This window comes from Petaurus breviceps, unplaced genomic scaffold (assembly GCF_028583685.1).
Source record: "Petaurus breviceps papuanus isolate PSGF00001 unplaced genomic scaffold, PetGlider_PUasm1.0 171, whole genome shotgun sequence".
NCBI classification, from domain to species: Eukaryota; Metazoa; Chordata; class Mammalia; order Diprotodontia; family Petauridae; genus Petaurus; species Petaurus breviceps.
Genome location: NW_027185754.1, coordinates 26,403,631 through 26,422,935, shown reverse-complemented (window position 1 = coordinate 26,422,935; position 19,305 = coordinate 26,403,631). Strand labels below are relative to the sequence as shown.

The window sequence follows — 19,305 nt, the reverse complement described above, 5'->3', positions numbered from 1 at the left end:
CAACGGAAGGCTGGGTACCATAGTAAGCTGCCTAAAGCACCATATCTCACTATCTACTGCTTAATAGGAAGGTAAGTGGTACACTGGATAGAACCCTGAACCTGGAGTCAAGGCCTGAGTTCAAATCTGTCTTAGGACACTGGGCAAGTGCAACCCTGGAGGAGATACTTAATCCTGTCTGTCTCAGTTTCCTCATCTGTAAAATGGAGATAATAATAGTACTTCCCTTCCAAGGTTGCTATGAGGATAAAATGAGATAATATTTGTAAAGTGTTTGCCAACTTTAAAGCACTGTATAAATGCTAGCTATTATTAGTGTTGTTGTTGCATTAACCATACCATGGATCCCTTCTGTTAGCGCAAATCACTGAGAATTCTCTTAAAATGTCGAAATATGGTGAATTGTACTGGTCAGCATCACTTATAGGGAAGTTCTTTGCTGATGTTTCAGAGGTTGTCTGAGGTTGGAGGTCAGGCATACAGTTATAGAGGAAAAGGGGGGACTCTCAGCTCAGGCTACAACCATGGGCTCTGTCCTCAGATCATCAGAAGTCCCATGGTCCTGGTGGAGAGTGTGAACCGCATTGCCTGCAGCCTGAACCTGCTCCTCACAGCTGAGAGATCCAACATCTCTGTCCAGAAGGGCCCTATCGGTGAGTGTATGCAATGATATCCTGATGCTGGCTGTCCAACTATGTGAACTTGAGAAATGTACTTCCTCCCTGGGCTTTATTCAATTTCCTCCTTGAAAAAATGGGAATGATCAAGCTTGCACTCAGAGTTGAAGGGAAAAGATTCCTTTTTTACAATATCTCCAACATGTGATCATCCAGCCTTCATTTGAAGACCTTCACTGATGGAGAACTCATTACCTCTCAAGACACCCCATCCTACTTTTAGATACCTCAAATTGCTAAAAAGTTCTTCCTTGTATCAAGCTGAAGTCTACCTCCCAGTAGCTTCTCCTCATTGTTCCTAATGCTACCCTTCTGGGACTAAACAATACAGTTAAATCCCTCTATGCATGACAACTTATAGAGAGAAGGCTAAGGTTTGGACCTGTGATTTCATTAGGGAATTTCCAGATGAGGAAACTCCCTCTAACAATGCAAATGAGCATCTCTGCTGCAACTGATAGTCTTAGAGAATTACCTGGGGCACTAAGAAGTATCTTTCCCAAGGTTCTTAGAGCAAGTGATCACAGTCCTCCCAACACCTCCCCCTCCCCAAGTCTTCACCAAACTCAACATCTCCAATTTTCTCTTGAGGCATGTTCTCTAGTCCCCTCAACATCCTCGTCACTGTCTACTGATGTCCTCTCTTTGTAGAGGTTCTAGAAGGTTATACATGTATAGTACAAAATCTGACTGATTCTCCAATCCATCCTCCCCACAGCTGTTCAAAGTGACATTTGTACAGCTCAAGTCTAACAATGTCCCTCTTTGATCAGGAAACTCTAGTGGCTCCTATTCCCTCTAGGATCTAATGCAAATCCCTCTCCTTGGCATTTAAAGTCCTTCATACCTAGTTCCTACTTATCTTCCTAAGCTTATTTTATAATTTATATTTATATTATTCACATTTTACCTTTATAATTCTTCCCATCAGTCATCTTATGATCTAGCCAAACCAGCCGTAGCACATGATGCCTTATCTCCTATCTCCAAGCCTTTGCATAAGCTATTTGCAATGCCTCAAATGACTGACTCTTCCCTCTTGTCTCCACCTCTTAGAAATCCCTACTTCCGCTCAAAGCTCCACTCAAGCATGACCTTCTACGTGCATCCCCAGCTGCTTGTACCTCCTCCCAAAAAGTCCCTTGTATTTATCATGTATAGATTTTATAAGTGCATGTGTTGTTTCTCCCTTGTAGAATGTAAACTTCTGGAGGGCAGGAACTATTTCATTGTTGTCTTCATGTTCCCAATGCCTGGCACATACCTCATAGGAACTTAATAGATGCTTATGGATCAATTCAATTACCAAGCAGGAAAGACTTGGTGAATAGTCCCAGTGATAGACTATTGTTTGAGAACCAAACTACAGACATGAGGCTCGTTACCAGAACACTGACCACAGCAATTAATCTACTAACCCATCTACTAAGGCCCCCTACGATATCATTGGTCCTCTTTGAAAATGAAGGAGAACCATGATCTGCATCACAGCACATATCAGTGAAGTCATAGATCCTCTATATATTGAATCTTATAATACTTACACTGCCAAATTCACTTATACCCCCAAGCCCAGAGAGGAGGATGGGGCAGAAGGAAGGGTCTGCAGAGAGAGGGACCCTGGGTTGGTGCATTGAGGATTTCCCATTCAGGGAGAGCACCTAACCCTAAAAACACTAAAGTTCCAACCATCCTGAGCATGGGGAACTCTTCACCGTTGGATTCCTGCTCTTTCTCTAGGCATTGAGGCTCGAAGCCTAAACCTGAGAGACTTGACCAGTAGTGACTTACTGGAGATTGCAGGTGGGCCAGAGTATATCCAAGTGCCCTTTGAGGAAGTAAGAAGACTTCAAGGAAGAGGTGAGCTCTGGGAGATGAAACTGGCACACTCTATCTGGGAGATGAGTCTGGTAGACTCTAGACTCTTCTCCACCTCAGGCCTCAGTTTCTCCTCTAAAATTTATGAGGGCAGAGAGCTCAAAGAAATTCCTCTCATCTTTCACATGTTTTTGGGCAGTGGTGTCAAACATGTGGCAGCAGGCTACTATCACACTCCCAAGTGTAGCCCAAACAAGATTAAAATGTAATTGAGAAATATTTAACAAAACAAAAATATAATAGAACATAGATAATGTCAATATGAACATAAATAATATTACTATACCATAATATATAATTAATATGATTAAATACATAAATGTTAATGTTTATGAATATAAATACATTGTATTATATCATAAATATATGATCAATATAAATATTAAAAGAGTAATATATAATTAATATGGCATTATAAATGTATATAATTGTGTTGTATAATATTAATATGATATTATAATATGTTGTTAATATAAACTAATATATTGTTATATATTTAATATATAATTAATGTAACATAATGTTCACTTTTTAAAACTTAATATGTAATCTGTAGGGATCCCTATGTATAATCTAGTGGCCCCATTTCTAGTTGAGTTTTATACTGCTGCTTTAAGGAGACTGACAGTAGTCCTTAGGGTGAGGAGAGGGGAAGGACTCTTCGGGATATGAAATTGAAGCTCAGAGGAGAGCAAAGGGCCCAGTCCTCAAGGAGCCCCACTTTGAGAGAAGAGCCAGAGTCCCTGCCTCTGAGTCCCTCAGTTTGAGAGGAACAACATGTCTTCTGCTCTCAGGTAACCCCCTAACATGATAGGAGTGACATAACCCATTACCGTCTCAGAGCACCCAGCCTGAGTTGGGGGACTAAAAAGTCACAAAGGAAAATCTCCACTGGCCTAAGTGAAGAGGGACAAAAAATGAATAAGGCTGTGGGACTACTGCGTGGGTCAGTCATCTGAAGAGGGTGTGATTAAACAGAGGAAGTTTTCCAACTGCCCAGGTCTCTCCAAAGTCACTGTGATCAACACCTGGTTTGCCTACAGTGCCCTCCAGCACTCCTTGGTGTGGGAAGGGCAGGAAGGTGGCAAGGTTCTCAGCCAAGATGTCTCCATATCTGATGAAAGGTAAAAGTGAGTGGGGACTTTTCTCCTTGGGTCTTTCTGGGCAGCAGCTTCTAGGGACCAAAAGATCCTGATCATTGTGGGTGCCTTTTTTCCCCCAGAAAAGGACTGATTGATGGAAAGGAGGAAAGATGTAACGTGGGGAAGGAAATTAGAACTGCATAATATAGATTTAGCTCAAATGCCACCACCTACAAGAGGCCTCTACTAACTGCCCCAGATGCTAGTGCCTCTACCCTATTAAAATTGCTGTATATTGATTTTGAATATGTTTGTATGTGCTTCTATGGACACACATCTTCCTCTACAGAATGAAAGCTCTTGAGGACAGGGAATGTTTCATTTTTGTCTTTATATCTCCAATGCCTAATGTGTTGCCTAGAACATAGTAAGCATTTAATGTTTGCTTGGTTAACTGATAGTCAGGAAGGCCTTTAAAACATGAAATATTGGGGGCAGCCAGGTAGCACAGCGAGTAAGAGCACCGGCCCCAGTGTCAGGATGACTTGGGGATCGAATCCGGGCTCAGACACTTAGCACCCACCCAGAAACACCTGGCCGTGTAACCTTGAGCAAGTTACTTAACCCCAATTACTTTAAAAAAATGAAATATTGGAGCTGAAAGGAATCTAAGTACCTAGAATGTTAGAACACAGACCACAGAAGGTTAGAACTGGAAGGAACCTTAGAACATAGAATGTGAAAGCTGGAAGGAGCCAGAGGATATAGAATATAATAGTTTAAAAGGCCTTTAGAAATTATCCTCATTTTATTAAGCAGGAAAGAGACTTTGGAGGTCTGGTATTTCAGAGCTGAGAGAGGTGGTGGGACTTATAGACACACAGAAGATAAATATAAGAGCTAGGACGAGAAAATAGGTGCCCAAGCTGGGAAGTGACTAGAGCTAGGTCACCTAGCAGGCTTGGGGCTCTTTCCTCTCAGAAAAGGCTCTTTCCATTTTGACACATTCCCCAATGTTCCTAGGTGTGTAAGAACCCAGGTGGGGTCAGCCATCATCTCATCCACAGTTCTGATCAACCTCCAGGAGGTCAGCACAGCTGTGCATTACCGTCTTCTGCACCAGACCCAGGTGAGGTAGAGTGGGTGGCATCCATGGTGACAGATCTGTTAGAGACAGATCACACAGTCCTCAACCTCAGAAGATACATTCCCCTTCCTCCTCCATTCATTCCACTAGTAAAAATTTTGAGACTCAGAGAAACTCTTGGACAGAAGCAGAGAAATGCTTCATTTATATGTTTTTATAGATAAATAGCAGGAAACATAGAACTATTGAATAAATATTAGTTTAGGGGATAGAAAGCCAGCCTTGGTTTCAGGAATACCTAGATTCAGGTCCTTCCTTTAACACATGCCCTCCAAGCTCTACATGGATCATCTTATGAACCTTCCCATACCAATGCAGAGCAGTACATGCTCTTCAGCTTACAGTCTTGCCTAATTACATGGAGGCATTTGAAGGTTAAGTGATTTGTTATCAAGAGATCAAAGAAAGAAGAAAATAATCCACAGAAACAAAAATGTCCATAACACCTCTTTTTGTGGTGGTAAAGAATTGAAAACTAAAGGGATGCCCATCAATAGGGGAACGACTGAATAAGTTGTGGTATATAAATGTGATGGAGGGCAGCTAAGTGGTGCAGTGAATAGAGCACTGGCCCTGGAGTCAGGAGGACCTGAGTTCAAATCTGGCCTCAGACACTTAACACACTAGCTGTGTGACTTTGGACAAGTCACTTAATCCCAATTGCCCTCCAAAAACCTAAATAAATAAATGAATGAATGAATAAATAAATAAATGTGATGGAATACTATTGTACTTTAAGTCATGATGAAAGGGATGATTTCAGAAAAACCTGGGAAGATTTGTATGAATTGATGCTGTTAATGGCATATGAATTTGCTGAGATATTATGGTACTGTAAGAAATGGTGAAGAGGATAGGTTCAGAAAAACCTGGGAAGATTTGTATGAACTGATGCAAAGTGAAGTGAGCAGAACCAGGAGAACAATTCATACAGTAACAGCAATATTGTGAAGGAAATCAACTTTGAAAGACTTAGTAACTCTAATCAACACAATGATCAGTCACAATTTCAAAGGACTCTTCATGAAATATACTATCTACCTCCAGATAGAGAAATTATGGACTCAGGGCATCGACTGAAGCATATTTTCTTCTTTCTTTGTTTTCTTTTACCTTCACTTATTTTTGTGGGGGAGGGGAGCATGGCTAATGTGGGAATTCGTTTTGCACGACTACACGTATTTGTAACGGGTTTTGTTTTTTTGGCCTTCTCAATGGGTTGGGGAATGGGAGGGGAGATAATTTGGAATTTAAAATAAAATTGAGTCACACACAGCATATACTAATACTATCTGTGTGATTTTGGGAAAGTCAACCTTAGGTTTCTGAGGTCCTTAAAATAAGGGTAATAATTTGTACACTACCTGTCTCACTGGGTTGTTGTGGGAAAAGGGCTTCATAAATCTTCAAGAACCACATCAAAATTTGAACAACTTTTGGAGAGGCAGTATGTTGTGGTAGTTAAGAGCCTGGACCTAGAGTCAGAAGACTTAAGTTCAAGTTAATGACTCTGATGTTAGATCACAGGATCATCTTTTTAGATCTAGAAGGGATCTCAGATTCTCTAGTTTATTTTTTCATAGATGAAGAAACTGAGACCAAGAGGTTAAATAACTTACCTAATATCATATAGGCAGTAAGTAGGGAAGCCAGGATTTGAACTTAGCTCCTTTGACTCCACATCCAGCATTCTACTGCATCATTTTCAATCTCATGCAAGTCACTTAAGCACTCTGTGCCTCAGTTTCCTCATCTGTAAAATGAGGATAATAATACCAGTATTACCTGCCTTACAGGGTTATTTTGAGGAAAGCCCTCTGTAAAGCTCAAAGAGTTAAGAAATGGCAATTATTATTTTTAGTCTGAATTTTATTTGAAATTCAAACTGTTCTCCCTCCTTAAACACTAAGAGCCATGTAGCGTTTAGGCACTTAAAGCCCTAATTCCCCTTCTGGGTCCCTGACCCTTTCCTCCATCCCTGGGCATCCATTACTCTTGAGCCTGCTCTTTTGTTCTATAAATGGAGATAGCTACCACTAGGACTTTCAGTGGCTCCCTCTTTCCTCTAAGGATCCCATGCAGACTTCTTTGTTATTTAAAGCCCCTTCATCACGAGACTTCAACCTACCTTAGTAGACTTTATTATTAGACACTACTTGTTAGACATTACTACCCTTCCCTCACTCTACATTTCAGTCAAATTGACTTTCTTGTTTCTCCTCACATGTGAGTGTCCATCTCCCATCTCCATGCCTCACACGGATTATCCCTCACATCTGCCCTTTCAGAAGCCTTCATTGCCTTCAGAACTCAGCCCCAGTATCACCTTCTACATCCAGTCTTTTCAAATCCCCCAAGTTCCCAGTGCCTCATCCAAGAAATTAACTTGTATTTATTTCATATTTTTACATATAGTTATACATCTACATGCTGTATACTGCTATAGACTGCAAGCTCTCTGAGGGCAGGGTCTGTGTACCATTGGCACCCAGCACGGTACCTAGTGCTTAACAAATGCTTGGTGATGGATTGGGAGGGAAGTGAGCTGTCTCTACCCTTCCTTTCTTGCCTTTTCTTTCCTTGCAGGGATTTTCAGATAAACTCGTGGAGCCTATCTGTGCCTTCTGGAATTTCAGCAGCAGGTGAGGCAGCCCTTGGTTCAGGAGAAGGAAGCCAGGCTAGCTATAGTCTGCTCAGGCCAGGATTTCCTGGGGAGGATGGGAGAGGGCAAGTGAAAGGGGATAGAATCTTTCACTTGGGGGTAGGAGGGGATGGGAGAAGGAAGGGGAAGGGAAATCCCACTGGATCTGGAGTTCAAGGCCTTGGCTGTGAATCCTGCTCCTGGTTCTTAACACTGATGTGACCTTGGGCACAATCACTTAATCTTTCAGGGTCTCAGTTTCCTCATCTGTTAAAATAAGGAAGCAAGGATAGATCAGAGGTTCATAACCTTTTTTGTATGTCATAGATACCTATGGGTGCCTTCTCAGAATAATGTTTTTAAATATATAAAATAAAATACATAGGATCACATCAGTTAACCAAACATTAAAAGTTCCAAGTTTACAAGTTTCAGATTAAGAGTCCTTGGATTATATGATGTTAAAAGAATTGTCTAAGAGCCCACGGGTAACAAGTGGTAGCAGCTATATTAGAACTCAGCTCCTCTGATTCCAAATCCCACATTCTGTCTGTCGTACCATAGGCAAACTGAGGCAAGTCACTGAAACACTCTGAGCATCTGTAAAATGGGTATAAAAATACTAGCACTAACTAGGTTATTATGAGGAAAGTATTCTGTAAACCTTAAAGTGCTGAAGAAATCAGATTTAATATTTTTAGTCAGAATTTATTTGAACTGTCTTCATTCATTGTTTCCCTCACATATTAGAATGTGAGCTCCTTGAGAGCAGACTGCCTTTTCTATTTGTGTCCCCAGAGCTTAGCTTAGTGCTTTACCCAGGGTAAGTGTTCAAATGCTTTTTCATTCATTCATCCATCTATCCATTTATTCCTTTACCATTCATTCATCCATTTATTCATTTATCTATCCATCCATCCATCCATCCATCCATCCATCCATTCATTCATTCACGATGTCTACTGCCCCTTAAAGCTTTGAAATCATTGATTCTACTCAAGGTGAGGCTTGTTCTGACAAGGAAAGGCATACGAGGAAAGTAAGGAGATTCTTAAGTACACCAGGGTTCCTGAATGTGTGACTGGACCCTTCCTTTTCAGTCTTTTGATTTTCTCCTATGTTTATCCAGACCTAGGACAGTTGACTTTCAATAGTGCTCAGTGTAGTAGAAAAACCAAAAAGCCAACCTGGACTTAACTTAGAGTTAAGAGTTGTGACTCCTTCACTAACTATGTGACCTGAGGGGAGCCATTCCCACTTGGTGAGCTTTGCCCTTCCCATTTGCAAGATGGAGGTAATGGTTTCTGCCCCACCTACTTCCCAGGGTAGTTTTGAGGTTTTCAGGGCAGCATGGTACAGGGAAAGACATGCTTTCCAATCCCAGTTCTCACATGCACTAGCTGTGTGACTGTGGATAAGTCCCTTAACCTCTCTTAATTTTGGTCATGGATGATCTCTGAGGGTCCCTTCCAAAATTTAGTGATTCTCTGCACAACTAAAGTGACACAGCTGAAAATCATGTTATTAGCAATGCTACAGTGACCCCCTCTGGCCAATGAGGAAAGGAGATAACGCTAATGAAGTCTGAACTTGGCCTACTTCACAGAATCACAAATTTAAGTCCAACAAATATCTGAACAAGAATTCCCTATACATCCTTAAATACACAAACAAGCAAATAAATAAATGAAGGGCATCTAGCCTGCTCCTGGAAAGCTTCAGCCTCTACCTCCTAAAAGCAGGGCAGCCCCTACTTACTGTTATATTTATTCTTAAATCAAGCCCAGATTTGGTCCACAGTAATATCCACCAGCACAGGTTCCCCATCCCTGCGCCAGTCTATTCAGCAGTCTATTCCAGCTCTGCCCTCTGGGATCAATCAGAATGAGATCAGTTGTTCTCCCACAGGATAAACCTTCACATGCCTGAAGAGAGCTAGAATATCCTTCTAAGTCTTCTCTTCCTCCCAGATTAAATATCACTGGTTTCTTAAACCAGAATCTAAGATAATAGCCCTATTTCCAGCAAGGGAGTGCTAGAAAAATGCTTACCAATCAGCTTGACATACTTTTTTGATTTCATCAGCCTATTCATCATTATTTCTCCATTACTTTCTTAAATCTAGATAATCAACAAACAATAAATGAAGCCCTGATTTATAGCCTTTGTGAATGTCCAAGGTGTAAATGCTCACACTGAAAATGTAACAGGAGCTGCCCCCACAACAGCCCTGGCTCTCCGATCCTCTCACCATCCTGGTCACTGTCTGTTGCTTGTGCTAGGTTGTCAGTGTCCCTTCTGAAATGTGGGGCCCAGAACGTGTTATTCCCAATGGGGTCTGCCCAGGTTGGAGAGGACAGGACTGTCACAACCCAAGTGCTGAACATGAAATCCCTCTTAATGAAGCCACTCCAATGACATCCATTGACACCCACAAGGAACTTCTAGACTCCAAAACCCCCAGAAATTGTTCATACTAACTCTTGTCTGGTCATACCTTCACCACTCCACACTTACTCTGTTTAGTTTGGGAACCCCAATACAGGACCTGACTTTTATCACTCCTCACATCACCTCCATCTTGTTTGATTTGACTAATCATTCTCACCTCCTATTACTCTGAACTTCATGGGCAGATCCAGAGAGACTCCTGCGAACTCACTGCATGAGTGTTGGACCCCCAGAGTGCCCAGCCCTTTGTGAAAGCTTGGCAATCCTTCTGCCTCCCTCCACCCCTTTAAAAACCTAGGCCTTCCTCTACTCCATACATACCTGTTGGGGTTTCATATTTATGTTTCCCTGACTTTCTGGATTTTCTTTTTGTTTTTTCTTTTAAAGAAATAGGGACACAGGGTTCAGGATAGTGTGAGCTCATTCTAATGAAAGTCCCTCTTTGTTTTCTTCCTATCCTAGCCCTGAGGCTGGAGGCTCCTGGTCCAGCCAAGGATGTTCAGTGATTGCTCAGCACCAAGATTACACCTCCTGTTTTTGCAACCACAGCACCAACTTTGCCATCCTCTTACAGGTGTATGATGTTCAGGTGGGTCAAGAAAAGGGAGAGAAGGGTAACCGGGAATTGTGCCTAGTGGTGGAGTTAAGGGGTTCGGTCAGTCCTGGAAATAGTGGAGTGACACAATGGCTTGAGAGTTGGACTAAATCAGGAAGACCTGAATTCAAATCCTGCCTCAGAGAGATATTTACTAGCTATGTGATCCTGGGCAAGTCACTTCCCCAGTCTGGACTTCAGTCTTCTCATCTCTAAGTTAGGAGAGTAGGAGAATAATAAGACCTGTCTCCCAGGGTTGTTGTGAGGATCAAATTAGATACTACACAAAGCATTTGCTAACCTTGAAGTGCTATGGAAATGCACGCTGCTAATATTGTTATTGTCATTAATAATAATCCAGTCGCAATCATCAGAGTCCTGATTGGGCCAAGATTGGGGGGGGAGGGCGGGCAGAGGGAGAGAGGGCAGTGGGGGAAGGACATGAGGGAGGGCAATGTTACAGTTGGAAGACACATGAGAATGCAGATTGTCAGAGCTGGGAAGGTCCTCAGAACATACAATGTCAGGGCTATATGAGAATTTAAATATTATCTAGTCTAACCTCCCTGCTTTAAAGAAGGGGAAACTGAGGTCCAGATGCAAAAGTGACTTACCCTAAGTAGTCATCCTGACATGGCAGAAAGAAAGGGTGGAAGAAGGCTCCACAACCCCCAATCTCTGTGTGCTTTTGCCGTGTTCATTTTTCCAAACAGAGGAGCTCAGAGGAGGAGTCTGTCTTGAAGACACTCTCTTTCATTGGCTGTGGTGTGTCCTTTTGTGCCCTCATCACCACCTTCATCCTTTTCCTGGCTGTCGGGTAAGGAGTCCTCGTATACCTGATGAACCCTGCAGATGTTCTGCCCCCGACTGCACTGCACCTGAGAAGGCCCTCCGGGGTTCATGGGATCCCATCCTCAGACGTCTTCAGGGAAGGACAAGCTCAGATGCTCCCTCCAACCTTGGCCCTCCTGCCTAGCTGTCCTTCCTGAACAGAACTCCAACCTCTATTCCAGCTAGAGGCGGGGAGAGCACACGGGAACTTTGTACTAGGATAAGGTTTGGGAAGGAAAGTTCCTATTTCAGCTTATTCTTCCTTCTTCTTTCCTTTGTCACCCTTTTCCCTCTCCTCCACTTCCCCTTCTACCTCCTCCTCATTTCTTCTCTCTTCATCCCACATTCCTTTGCCTCGTCTCTTCTGTCTTTACCCATTTATCTTCCTCTACACCTTCTCTTCCTTTTCTTCATCCTCATTTCTCCTCCCCCCTTCCACTCACCCTTCTTTCTCACCTTTTCCTCTTACTCATCCCTTTGTCCTCCTTGTCCCCCTTTCTTCATCATCTCTTCCCTTTTTGCCTCTTCATCTCCTCCTCTCCTCCCTTCTCACATTCTTCCCTCCTCCTCCTTTCCTTCTCCCCCTCCTCTTTTCCTCTATCTGTCTCTCCCAGGCTCCCACAGTCTGAGAGGACCACCGTTCACAAGAACCTTATCCTTGCTCTAGCAGCTGCCGAAGCCCTCCTCATGTTCAGTGAATGGGCAAAAGCCAAGAAGGTGGGCAGTCCTGACCCTGGAGACGTGTGTATGAGACAGAACATGGAACATGGTTCCTGCCTAGACAGAGAAGGCACTAGGTCTACAACAGCACAACCTCTCTTTCTCACCCCTCCATCCTCATTACCTCCTTAAGAGAGAAGAAGGAACATAATGAGTATTCCCATCCTATAGATAGAATTCTGGAAGCCCAGAACAGTTTTGCATCTTATAATTTACAATCCATTCAAAATCAAAGGTCATGAAGCCCCACCTATGTGTTTTATCTTACCAGGCTAATCAGAGTGTAAACATTAGTTCAAAGCAAAGACATTTAATCAGATAGCATAACAAAATAAATGACAAAGATTCCCCCAGACACACAGGGGTACACTGTCCCATGAGTTACCATTGGGAGAGGCTACATAAACAACAGGGTACATCCAAAGAAATTGCACATGTACCCCCAGACAGCCAGGTGGTGCAGTGGATAGAGTGTTGGGTCTCAAGTTAGGAAGACCTGAGTTCAACTCTGTCTTCAGACACTTACTGGCTATGTGACCAAGCCAAGTCACTTAAATCTCTGTTTGCCCAGTTTCCTCAACTGTAAATTGGGTAATAATAGCACCTACCTTATAGAGTTATTGGGAGGATCAAATGAGATAATATTTGTAAAAAGCACTTAGTAAGTGCTGTATTTTATGTTGTTTGGTTGTGTCTGACTCTTTGTGACCCCATGGACCACAGCAGGCTAAGTCCTTCTATCCTTCATCATCTCTTGAAATCTGTCCAAGCTCACGTTCATTGTTTCCATGATGCTCTCTCACCATCTCAACCTCTGCCATCCCCTTTTCTTTTTGCCTTCAATCTTTCCCAACATCAGGGTCTTTTCCAATGAGTCTCATCTTCTCATTATGTGACCAAGGTATTTCAGCTTCAGCTTCATTTTTTGCCCTTCCAGTGAATAGCCTGAATTAATTTCAGACTATTAATTAATTAATTTTTAAGTATTGACTGATTTTATCTCCTTGCTATCTAAGGGATTCCAAACATATTCTCCAGCACCATAATTTGAAAGCATCAATTCTATGGCTCCCAGCTTTCCTTTATTGTCCAACTCTCACAGCCATACATTTCTACTATATACATATTAGCTATTATTATTAACTCATACCTCTAATACTACAGGCTCTCTCTCTGGTTATGTCATCATATGCTGCTCTCAACTTCTCTGCTTTCTCCTGCCATCTATTGGCCTCCAGTCATTATGCATTGCTTTCTTTACTTAACCTGTCACTGAGGATTTTTAACTTCCTGATTTCAAGTCCCTGACAAGTTGGTAGAGAAACCTAGACATTTTTAGTTCGTCCTTTGAACTATCTCTTCCAATGCTACTCATTCATATTTACTCAATCTAAAATCAGGTGATCTAAATTATAGCTCCCAAATTCCTTTAAATTTCTATTATGCCTTTGGGTTGCTGGCTTGGATCTCCAGATAATCCCGGCAATTCCACTTATGTAATGTGCAAAGAGGGGCAGCTAGGTGGTGCAGTGAATAGACCACCAGCCCTAGAGTCAGGAGAACCTGAGTTCAAATACAACCTCAGACACTTAACACTTAACTAGCCACGTGACCTTGGGCAAGTCACTTAACCCCAATTGGCCAACCTTCCCCCTTCCAAAAACAACAACAACAACAACAAAAAACAAATATACAAAGAAGTGAAATTGGGGATTCTTTTCAACTCTCCTAATTGCCCCTGGTTACTTCATAAGCCAAGTAGTGTTCAAGACTGAAAAGACCTGAGTAAAGCTGGTGAGCTCTGTCCTGCTTCCTCCTCACACACTTCACTCACTCCCCAAACCCAAACCATGTTATTCCCTATGTACTTTTGGAAACAATTTCCCATGAAATATCTTACCCAAACCTCCAAAACCCCACTGGAGAAAAAGGGCAAAATATATCCCCATTTTACAGGTGAGGACACTGAATGAAACTCAGAGATAGAAAGTAATTTACCCAGGGTCACCCAGAATTAGTGGCAGTCGAGACAAAAACCAAGATCTCCTGAGTTTCATTGTATCACTCATTCTGGTAAATCAATCAATCAATTAATAAACCTTGATTAAGTGCCTTCTATGTGAACCACCCTTCTGATGCTGCTGCTGACTCTAACAGCAATTCTGACTGATAGCCACCTACCACCTGAAGGTTTACAAAATGCTGCACATACGTGATCTCCTGTGGTCCTCACAACTGCCCTTCAAGGTAGATGGTATTTATCACCTCCATCATATTAATGTAATTGAATCTCAGAAACACAAAGTGACTTTCCCAATGTCACCCTGCTAATAAATGACAGGACCAAGCCTTGCACCCAGGTGTCTCCCATATCCAGTAGTCTCTCCATATGTCACACCACTGGTCGTTCTTTCAGTCATGGAATGATGGCATTCAGCTAACATTTCTTTAGCATTTTTACAGTTTAGAAGGTGTTTTCCTTTCACAATAGCCTTGGAAAGTAGAAAGCTCTCTGTTGTCCCCATTTTATGGATCAGGAAACTGAGACTCAGAGATGGGGAATGACTTTACTCAAGGTGACTCCATTAGTAAGAGTCAACCTCAGACTCTGACAAGGATCTTCTGACTTGAGTCCCATGAGTGAGGTGGAAGGGATTTCAAGGTCTGAGGTAGCCCAAGATGTGGGAGATTACACACTGCTCCTTATATTTGCCCTTCCTGGTCCCAGGTAGTGTGCATGGTGCTGACAGCCTTCTTGCACCTCTTCTTCATGGCTTCCTTCACCTGGATGCTGGTCGAGGGCCTCCTGCTATGGAGTAAGGTCGTAGCTGTCAATAGGAGTGAGGACCGAAGGATGAAATTTTACTACATGATAGGCTGGGGTAAGGACTGAGCTCCAGGAGGCCCCTAAAGTCAGGGAGGTGGGAGGGAGGTAAGGAGATGACTAGACTACATTACCTCTTCAAACAATGGTGTCTTAGGGATGCAGCCTAAGTGGGAGGGAGGCCTATATTTGGACCAAAATGTTATGGAAGGAGTGCTGAATTTGGAGTCAAAATATCTGGGTTCAAATCCCAGACTACTGTTGTAGTCTGTGTTGTCTTGGAGGAATTACAACGTCTTTTCTTTCTGGTCAAATAAGGTAATTGGACTAGAAGATCTCTAAAGTCTCTTTGAATTCTAAATCCTATGATCCACCTCCAACTAGGAACCCAGGGCTCTAGCCACTACTCCATACTGCCTCCAATCTTGACTCCATCCTGAGCCTCAATTCTGAAGCTAGCTCAGTCCCCTTTCTATTTAGTTATGGGTCTAGTCCAATTCTATCCTTTGAGAAAACTTTATTCAATTATGGGAATTAGGAGAAAACCTTATTGTATTATACTGTTTGAACATAGCTTTGGATGGCTGGGAAGCTGGACCACCTCTACCTGCTGTTTGAGACCCTTAACTAAGGACCTAGGTTATGCTGACCAGAAACCCAGTCAGATCCAAAGACTGTGGCAAGGAGTGTTCTCACAATTGTACATCTCAAGCAACCCATATGTCTTATCTGAAAACTGGCCCAACATTGATCCATCAGTTATTATTTCTATGCCCCTTTGATTGTTTATAGACACTTGGGGGAGTGGGGCACCTCTTTTTTTGAATTTAGTGAATTACACCTGTTTGCTCTTCCCCTTTCAACTTAGAAAGTCCCTAATCTTTCATCTAATTAGAAATCAGATTACCTAATGTAATCTGATTAGTTAAGTGGCTTTATTTGATTGTTTTTAATGTATAAAAGTCTATCTCCCCTTGTATTGAGGGTCCAGCCCTAAGCTGAGGAAGGGGTCTGGTCCTGATTTGTCAGGTAACAGCATGAATAGCTTAATAAATCAATATGTTTGGCAAGCCTCACCATTGTTTCTTCAGTCACTTCCTCTTTCACCCACCATACTTTCCCTCTTACAGGTCTCCCAGTGGTCATTGTAGGTGTCACTCTGGCTTCCTCCTTTGATGGCTACATGGCTGATCATCACTGCTGGCTCAGCTTGCGGAAGGGGGTCATCTGGGCCTTTGCAGGACCTGTCCTCTTTGTATTAACTGTAAGTGAAGGGCAGGGACAAGGGAAGGCCTGAAGGAGTGGCTCTGAAAGTTGGGCTTGGACAGAAAGGTAATATTCAGTGAGCCTTGAATGAGAAGGTTCCAAGGAGTCCAAGAGAATGGTGGATCCTGTGGGTACAGGAAGTGAGTTTAGGGGGCTAAGATGAAAGGTGGGCATCTGAGAGACCAGAGATGAAGCTTAGAGAAGAACAGGAAAAGAAGAGACCCTGAGGGCATAGAGACAGGGATAGATTTTTAGGAGCACTAGATTAGGGCCAGGAAAATTGAAGGTCCTCAGGAGGCTGATGGGTTGTTATGGTAGATAAAGATAGAGAAAAGAGCTCAGGGAAAGGGAGATGGACAGGGCTGTTATTTGGAGGGGGGGGGTTACCTGGGGGTAAGGTCTGAAGATCTCAGGCAGGGGTGGAGAATCTGGGCCTCCAGGTCGCATGTGGCCCTCTAGGTCCTCAAGTGTGGTCCTTTGACTGAATCCAAACTTCACAAAGTTTGGGCGGCCTTGTGGATCTAGAGAGCCCAGGTTCCTCACCCTTGGTCTAAGGTATTGCATTTTGGAGGGCCTGATAATTAGTAGTTCTTGATGGGAAAGGAAAGGGGAAGAAGCAGAAAGCAAGGTGCTAAGGGAGAAAGCTAAGAGAAGGACCCAGGAGGGATAGTGAGAATAAATGTGGAGCAAATGGGAGTAGAACATGACCATTCTGCACCTGATCCACAGGTGAATACCTTCATACTGTTCCGAGTGGTGATAGTCACTGTGTCCAGTGCCCGGCGACGTTCCAGAATGCTGAGCCCCCAGTATAGCCTGGAGAGGCAGATTGGAGTCCAGATATGGTGAGGGGCCAGCCACTGGGACCACCTTTGAGGGCTGGTCACCAAAGACAAATTTTCACTGACGACCTGAGTCTGATGGGGGAATATGCCCAGCTTAGTTGGCACATCCAACCTAGACTCTATGGGCCGCCATTATGACATGGTTGATTGGATGTTAGGACCACCTCCAACCCTAGCCATGTGACCATAGTCAAGCAACAATGTCTCTGAGCTTGTTTCCTGAACTGAAAAAAAAAATGGAGGCAGTGATATCTGCACTCCTCAGAGTATTGTTGTGAATGAGCCATGTATGTATGCCACGTGCTTTGCAGATATTTAAATACTATGGTAATGCCAGTTACTATTATTAGTGGAAAATGCATTGAATTGGAATCAGAAGGCTTGGGTCTGAGTCCCAGCTTTCTACGTAACCCCTGTGTGACTTTGAACAAGTTACTTTCCCTCTCTGGGGAGAGAGGGAAGGGGGATCATCACAAAATAAGGGGAACTAGAAGACCAGCTCTAAGTCTGTGACCCTAAGGATATCTGAGTGTATCTGTGGGCAGGAGTATATGATGTACCAGTCCCATGTCTTGCCCCGTTCAGGAAGCGGACAAGGAGAGACATCCCTATTCTTTGCCCTGAGGATTTAGTAGTCTGGAGTAGGAGGCCCAAGCTGAGAACTTCTCAGAAGTTGAGACCTAAAGTGGTAAGGTAGAGGAGAAAGAGCTCCCAGCTAGGTGGCACAATGCCAGGCCTGGACTCAAGGAGACCTGCGTTCAAATCTAACCCCAAATACTAGCTGTGTGACCCTCAGTTTCCTCATCTGTACAATGAGGATGGTAGTTGTACCTACCTCCCAAGTTTATTATAAGGTTCAAATGAGATAACAATTGTAAAGCACTTAACATAGTGCCGGTACATAGTAAGCACTAGGTAGATGCTAGCTGTTCTTATGTTTCCCCATATAATCCTTTGTAGGTTTCTTAGTCTTTCTGAATCTCAGTTTCCCCATCTTGAAATGGTCACACCATTCCTTTCACTACTTCTTTCTCAATAATTTTTTGTTTGTTTTATTTTTTCAACAAACCTTAAAATGATATGGAAAGGAAAGGGTAGAGGAAAGGGTGTCATGTCACTACGTGTTGAAAGTGACCCTCAGGAGTAGGAAAGGTGGCACCCAGTGGTTAGGGGTAGTGAGACAAAGTTGGAACATGGCAGCCAGTCTGCCTTTGTTGAGCTGCTGGAGAAGTGAGGGAGCAGTCTCTGGGCCCAAATCTCCTTCCAAAATGTGTTTGTTCCTGAAGGGTTCTTGGGAGGAGACATTTGTTCATTGTAAAAAAAAAAGTAGTGTTTGTTTGGGATCTGCCTGGTTGAGAGGGAGTGCTCTGAGTGAGGGAAGGGCACGTATTAACATCCAGGGAGATGGAAGCCTCTTTAAGAATCTGGGCAAAGAACCATGGAACATAGAAAGTCAGAACTAAAGGAACCTTTGAACAGAGAACCCAAGAGGTAGACATGACCTTAGAACATGAATTCTAAGCTGTACCAGGAGGAGAACTTAGAGAACATCTCATCCGAGGGTTCTTAACTTTCTTGGTGTCTTGGCCCCCTTTGGTCAGGAAACCAAAACCTTTGGACAGACCCCTTCTCTGAATGATGTTTCACCAGCCTTCCTGGGAACCCTGACCACCCTCCTTCCTACTTATCATTCCTCTGCCTGAGGAGGCCCATTCTCAGAATAATGTTTTTATTATGCCTTTTTCAAAATAATGCTTTAAGTATGTAAACTAAAATACATAGGATTGCAAAGAAAATAAATTGTATTGAAATACAGTTATTTAAAAAAATTTAAGTTTGTGTACCACAGATTCAGGGCCCCTGGCTCTAATTCAATTTCTCCCTATCCCCTGCCCCTATTTTTATATATGAAGAAATTGAGGCAGAGAAGGGGAAACCAGTTGCCCACGATCATACAACTATTATTATAGAACAGGAAGAAGATAAGACAGAAGGATTCCAGCAACCCTTCCTCGTCCTTGGTCTTTTTGTAGGGTGCAGGGAACAGGGGCTTAGCTCTCTCTCTCTGGTGTGTCCCACCCTCCTAACCCTTGGCTTTTATACTGATGGGACTCTCTCCTTTTTTCTTCCAGGGCAACAGTGAAACCTGTGTTGGTGCTGCTGCCAGTTCTGGGCCTGACTTGGCTGGGCAGCATGCTGGCACATCTCAGCATGGCATGGGCATATGTGTCCATCATCCTCAACTCTTTCCAGGTAACCCCCACTCAGGGGACAGCAGAAGAAAAGCAGGCCAGAGCTCTTCACACACACACACACACACACACACACACACACACACACACACACAC

At 43.1% G+C, this 19,305-nt stretch overlaps 1 protein-coding gene across 1 annotated transcript in view; it reads left to right on the top strand.

Moving 5' to 3' along the window:
• The window catches only part of ADGRD2 (adhesion G protein-coupled receptor D2), a 57,605-nt gene that overhangs the window by 34,974 nt on the left and 3,326 nt on the right, over positions 1-19,305 (top strand). Inside the window, exons 8-17 of the mRNA XM_069082805.1 lie at positions 3,534-3,679; positions 4,661-4,766; positions 7,371-7,426; positions 10,339-10,465; positions 11,185-11,288; positions 11,917-12,019; positions 14,751-14,904; positions 15,977-16,110; positions 16,842-16,957; positions 19,090-19,210. Of these exons, the coding sequence (XP_068938906.1) occupies positions 3,534-3,679; positions 4,661-4,766; positions 7,371-7,426; positions 10,339-10,465; positions 11,185-11,288; positions 11,917-12,019; positions 14,751-14,904; positions 15,977-16,110; positions 16,842-16,957; positions 19,090-19,210 (1,167 nt within the window). The remainder of the gene's footprint in view (positions 1-3,533; positions 3,680-4,660; positions 4,767-7,370; positions 7,427-10,338; positions 10,466-11,184; positions 11,289-11,916; positions 12,020-14,750; positions 14,905-15,976; positions 16,111-16,841; positions 16,958-19,089; positions 19,211-19,305) is intronic.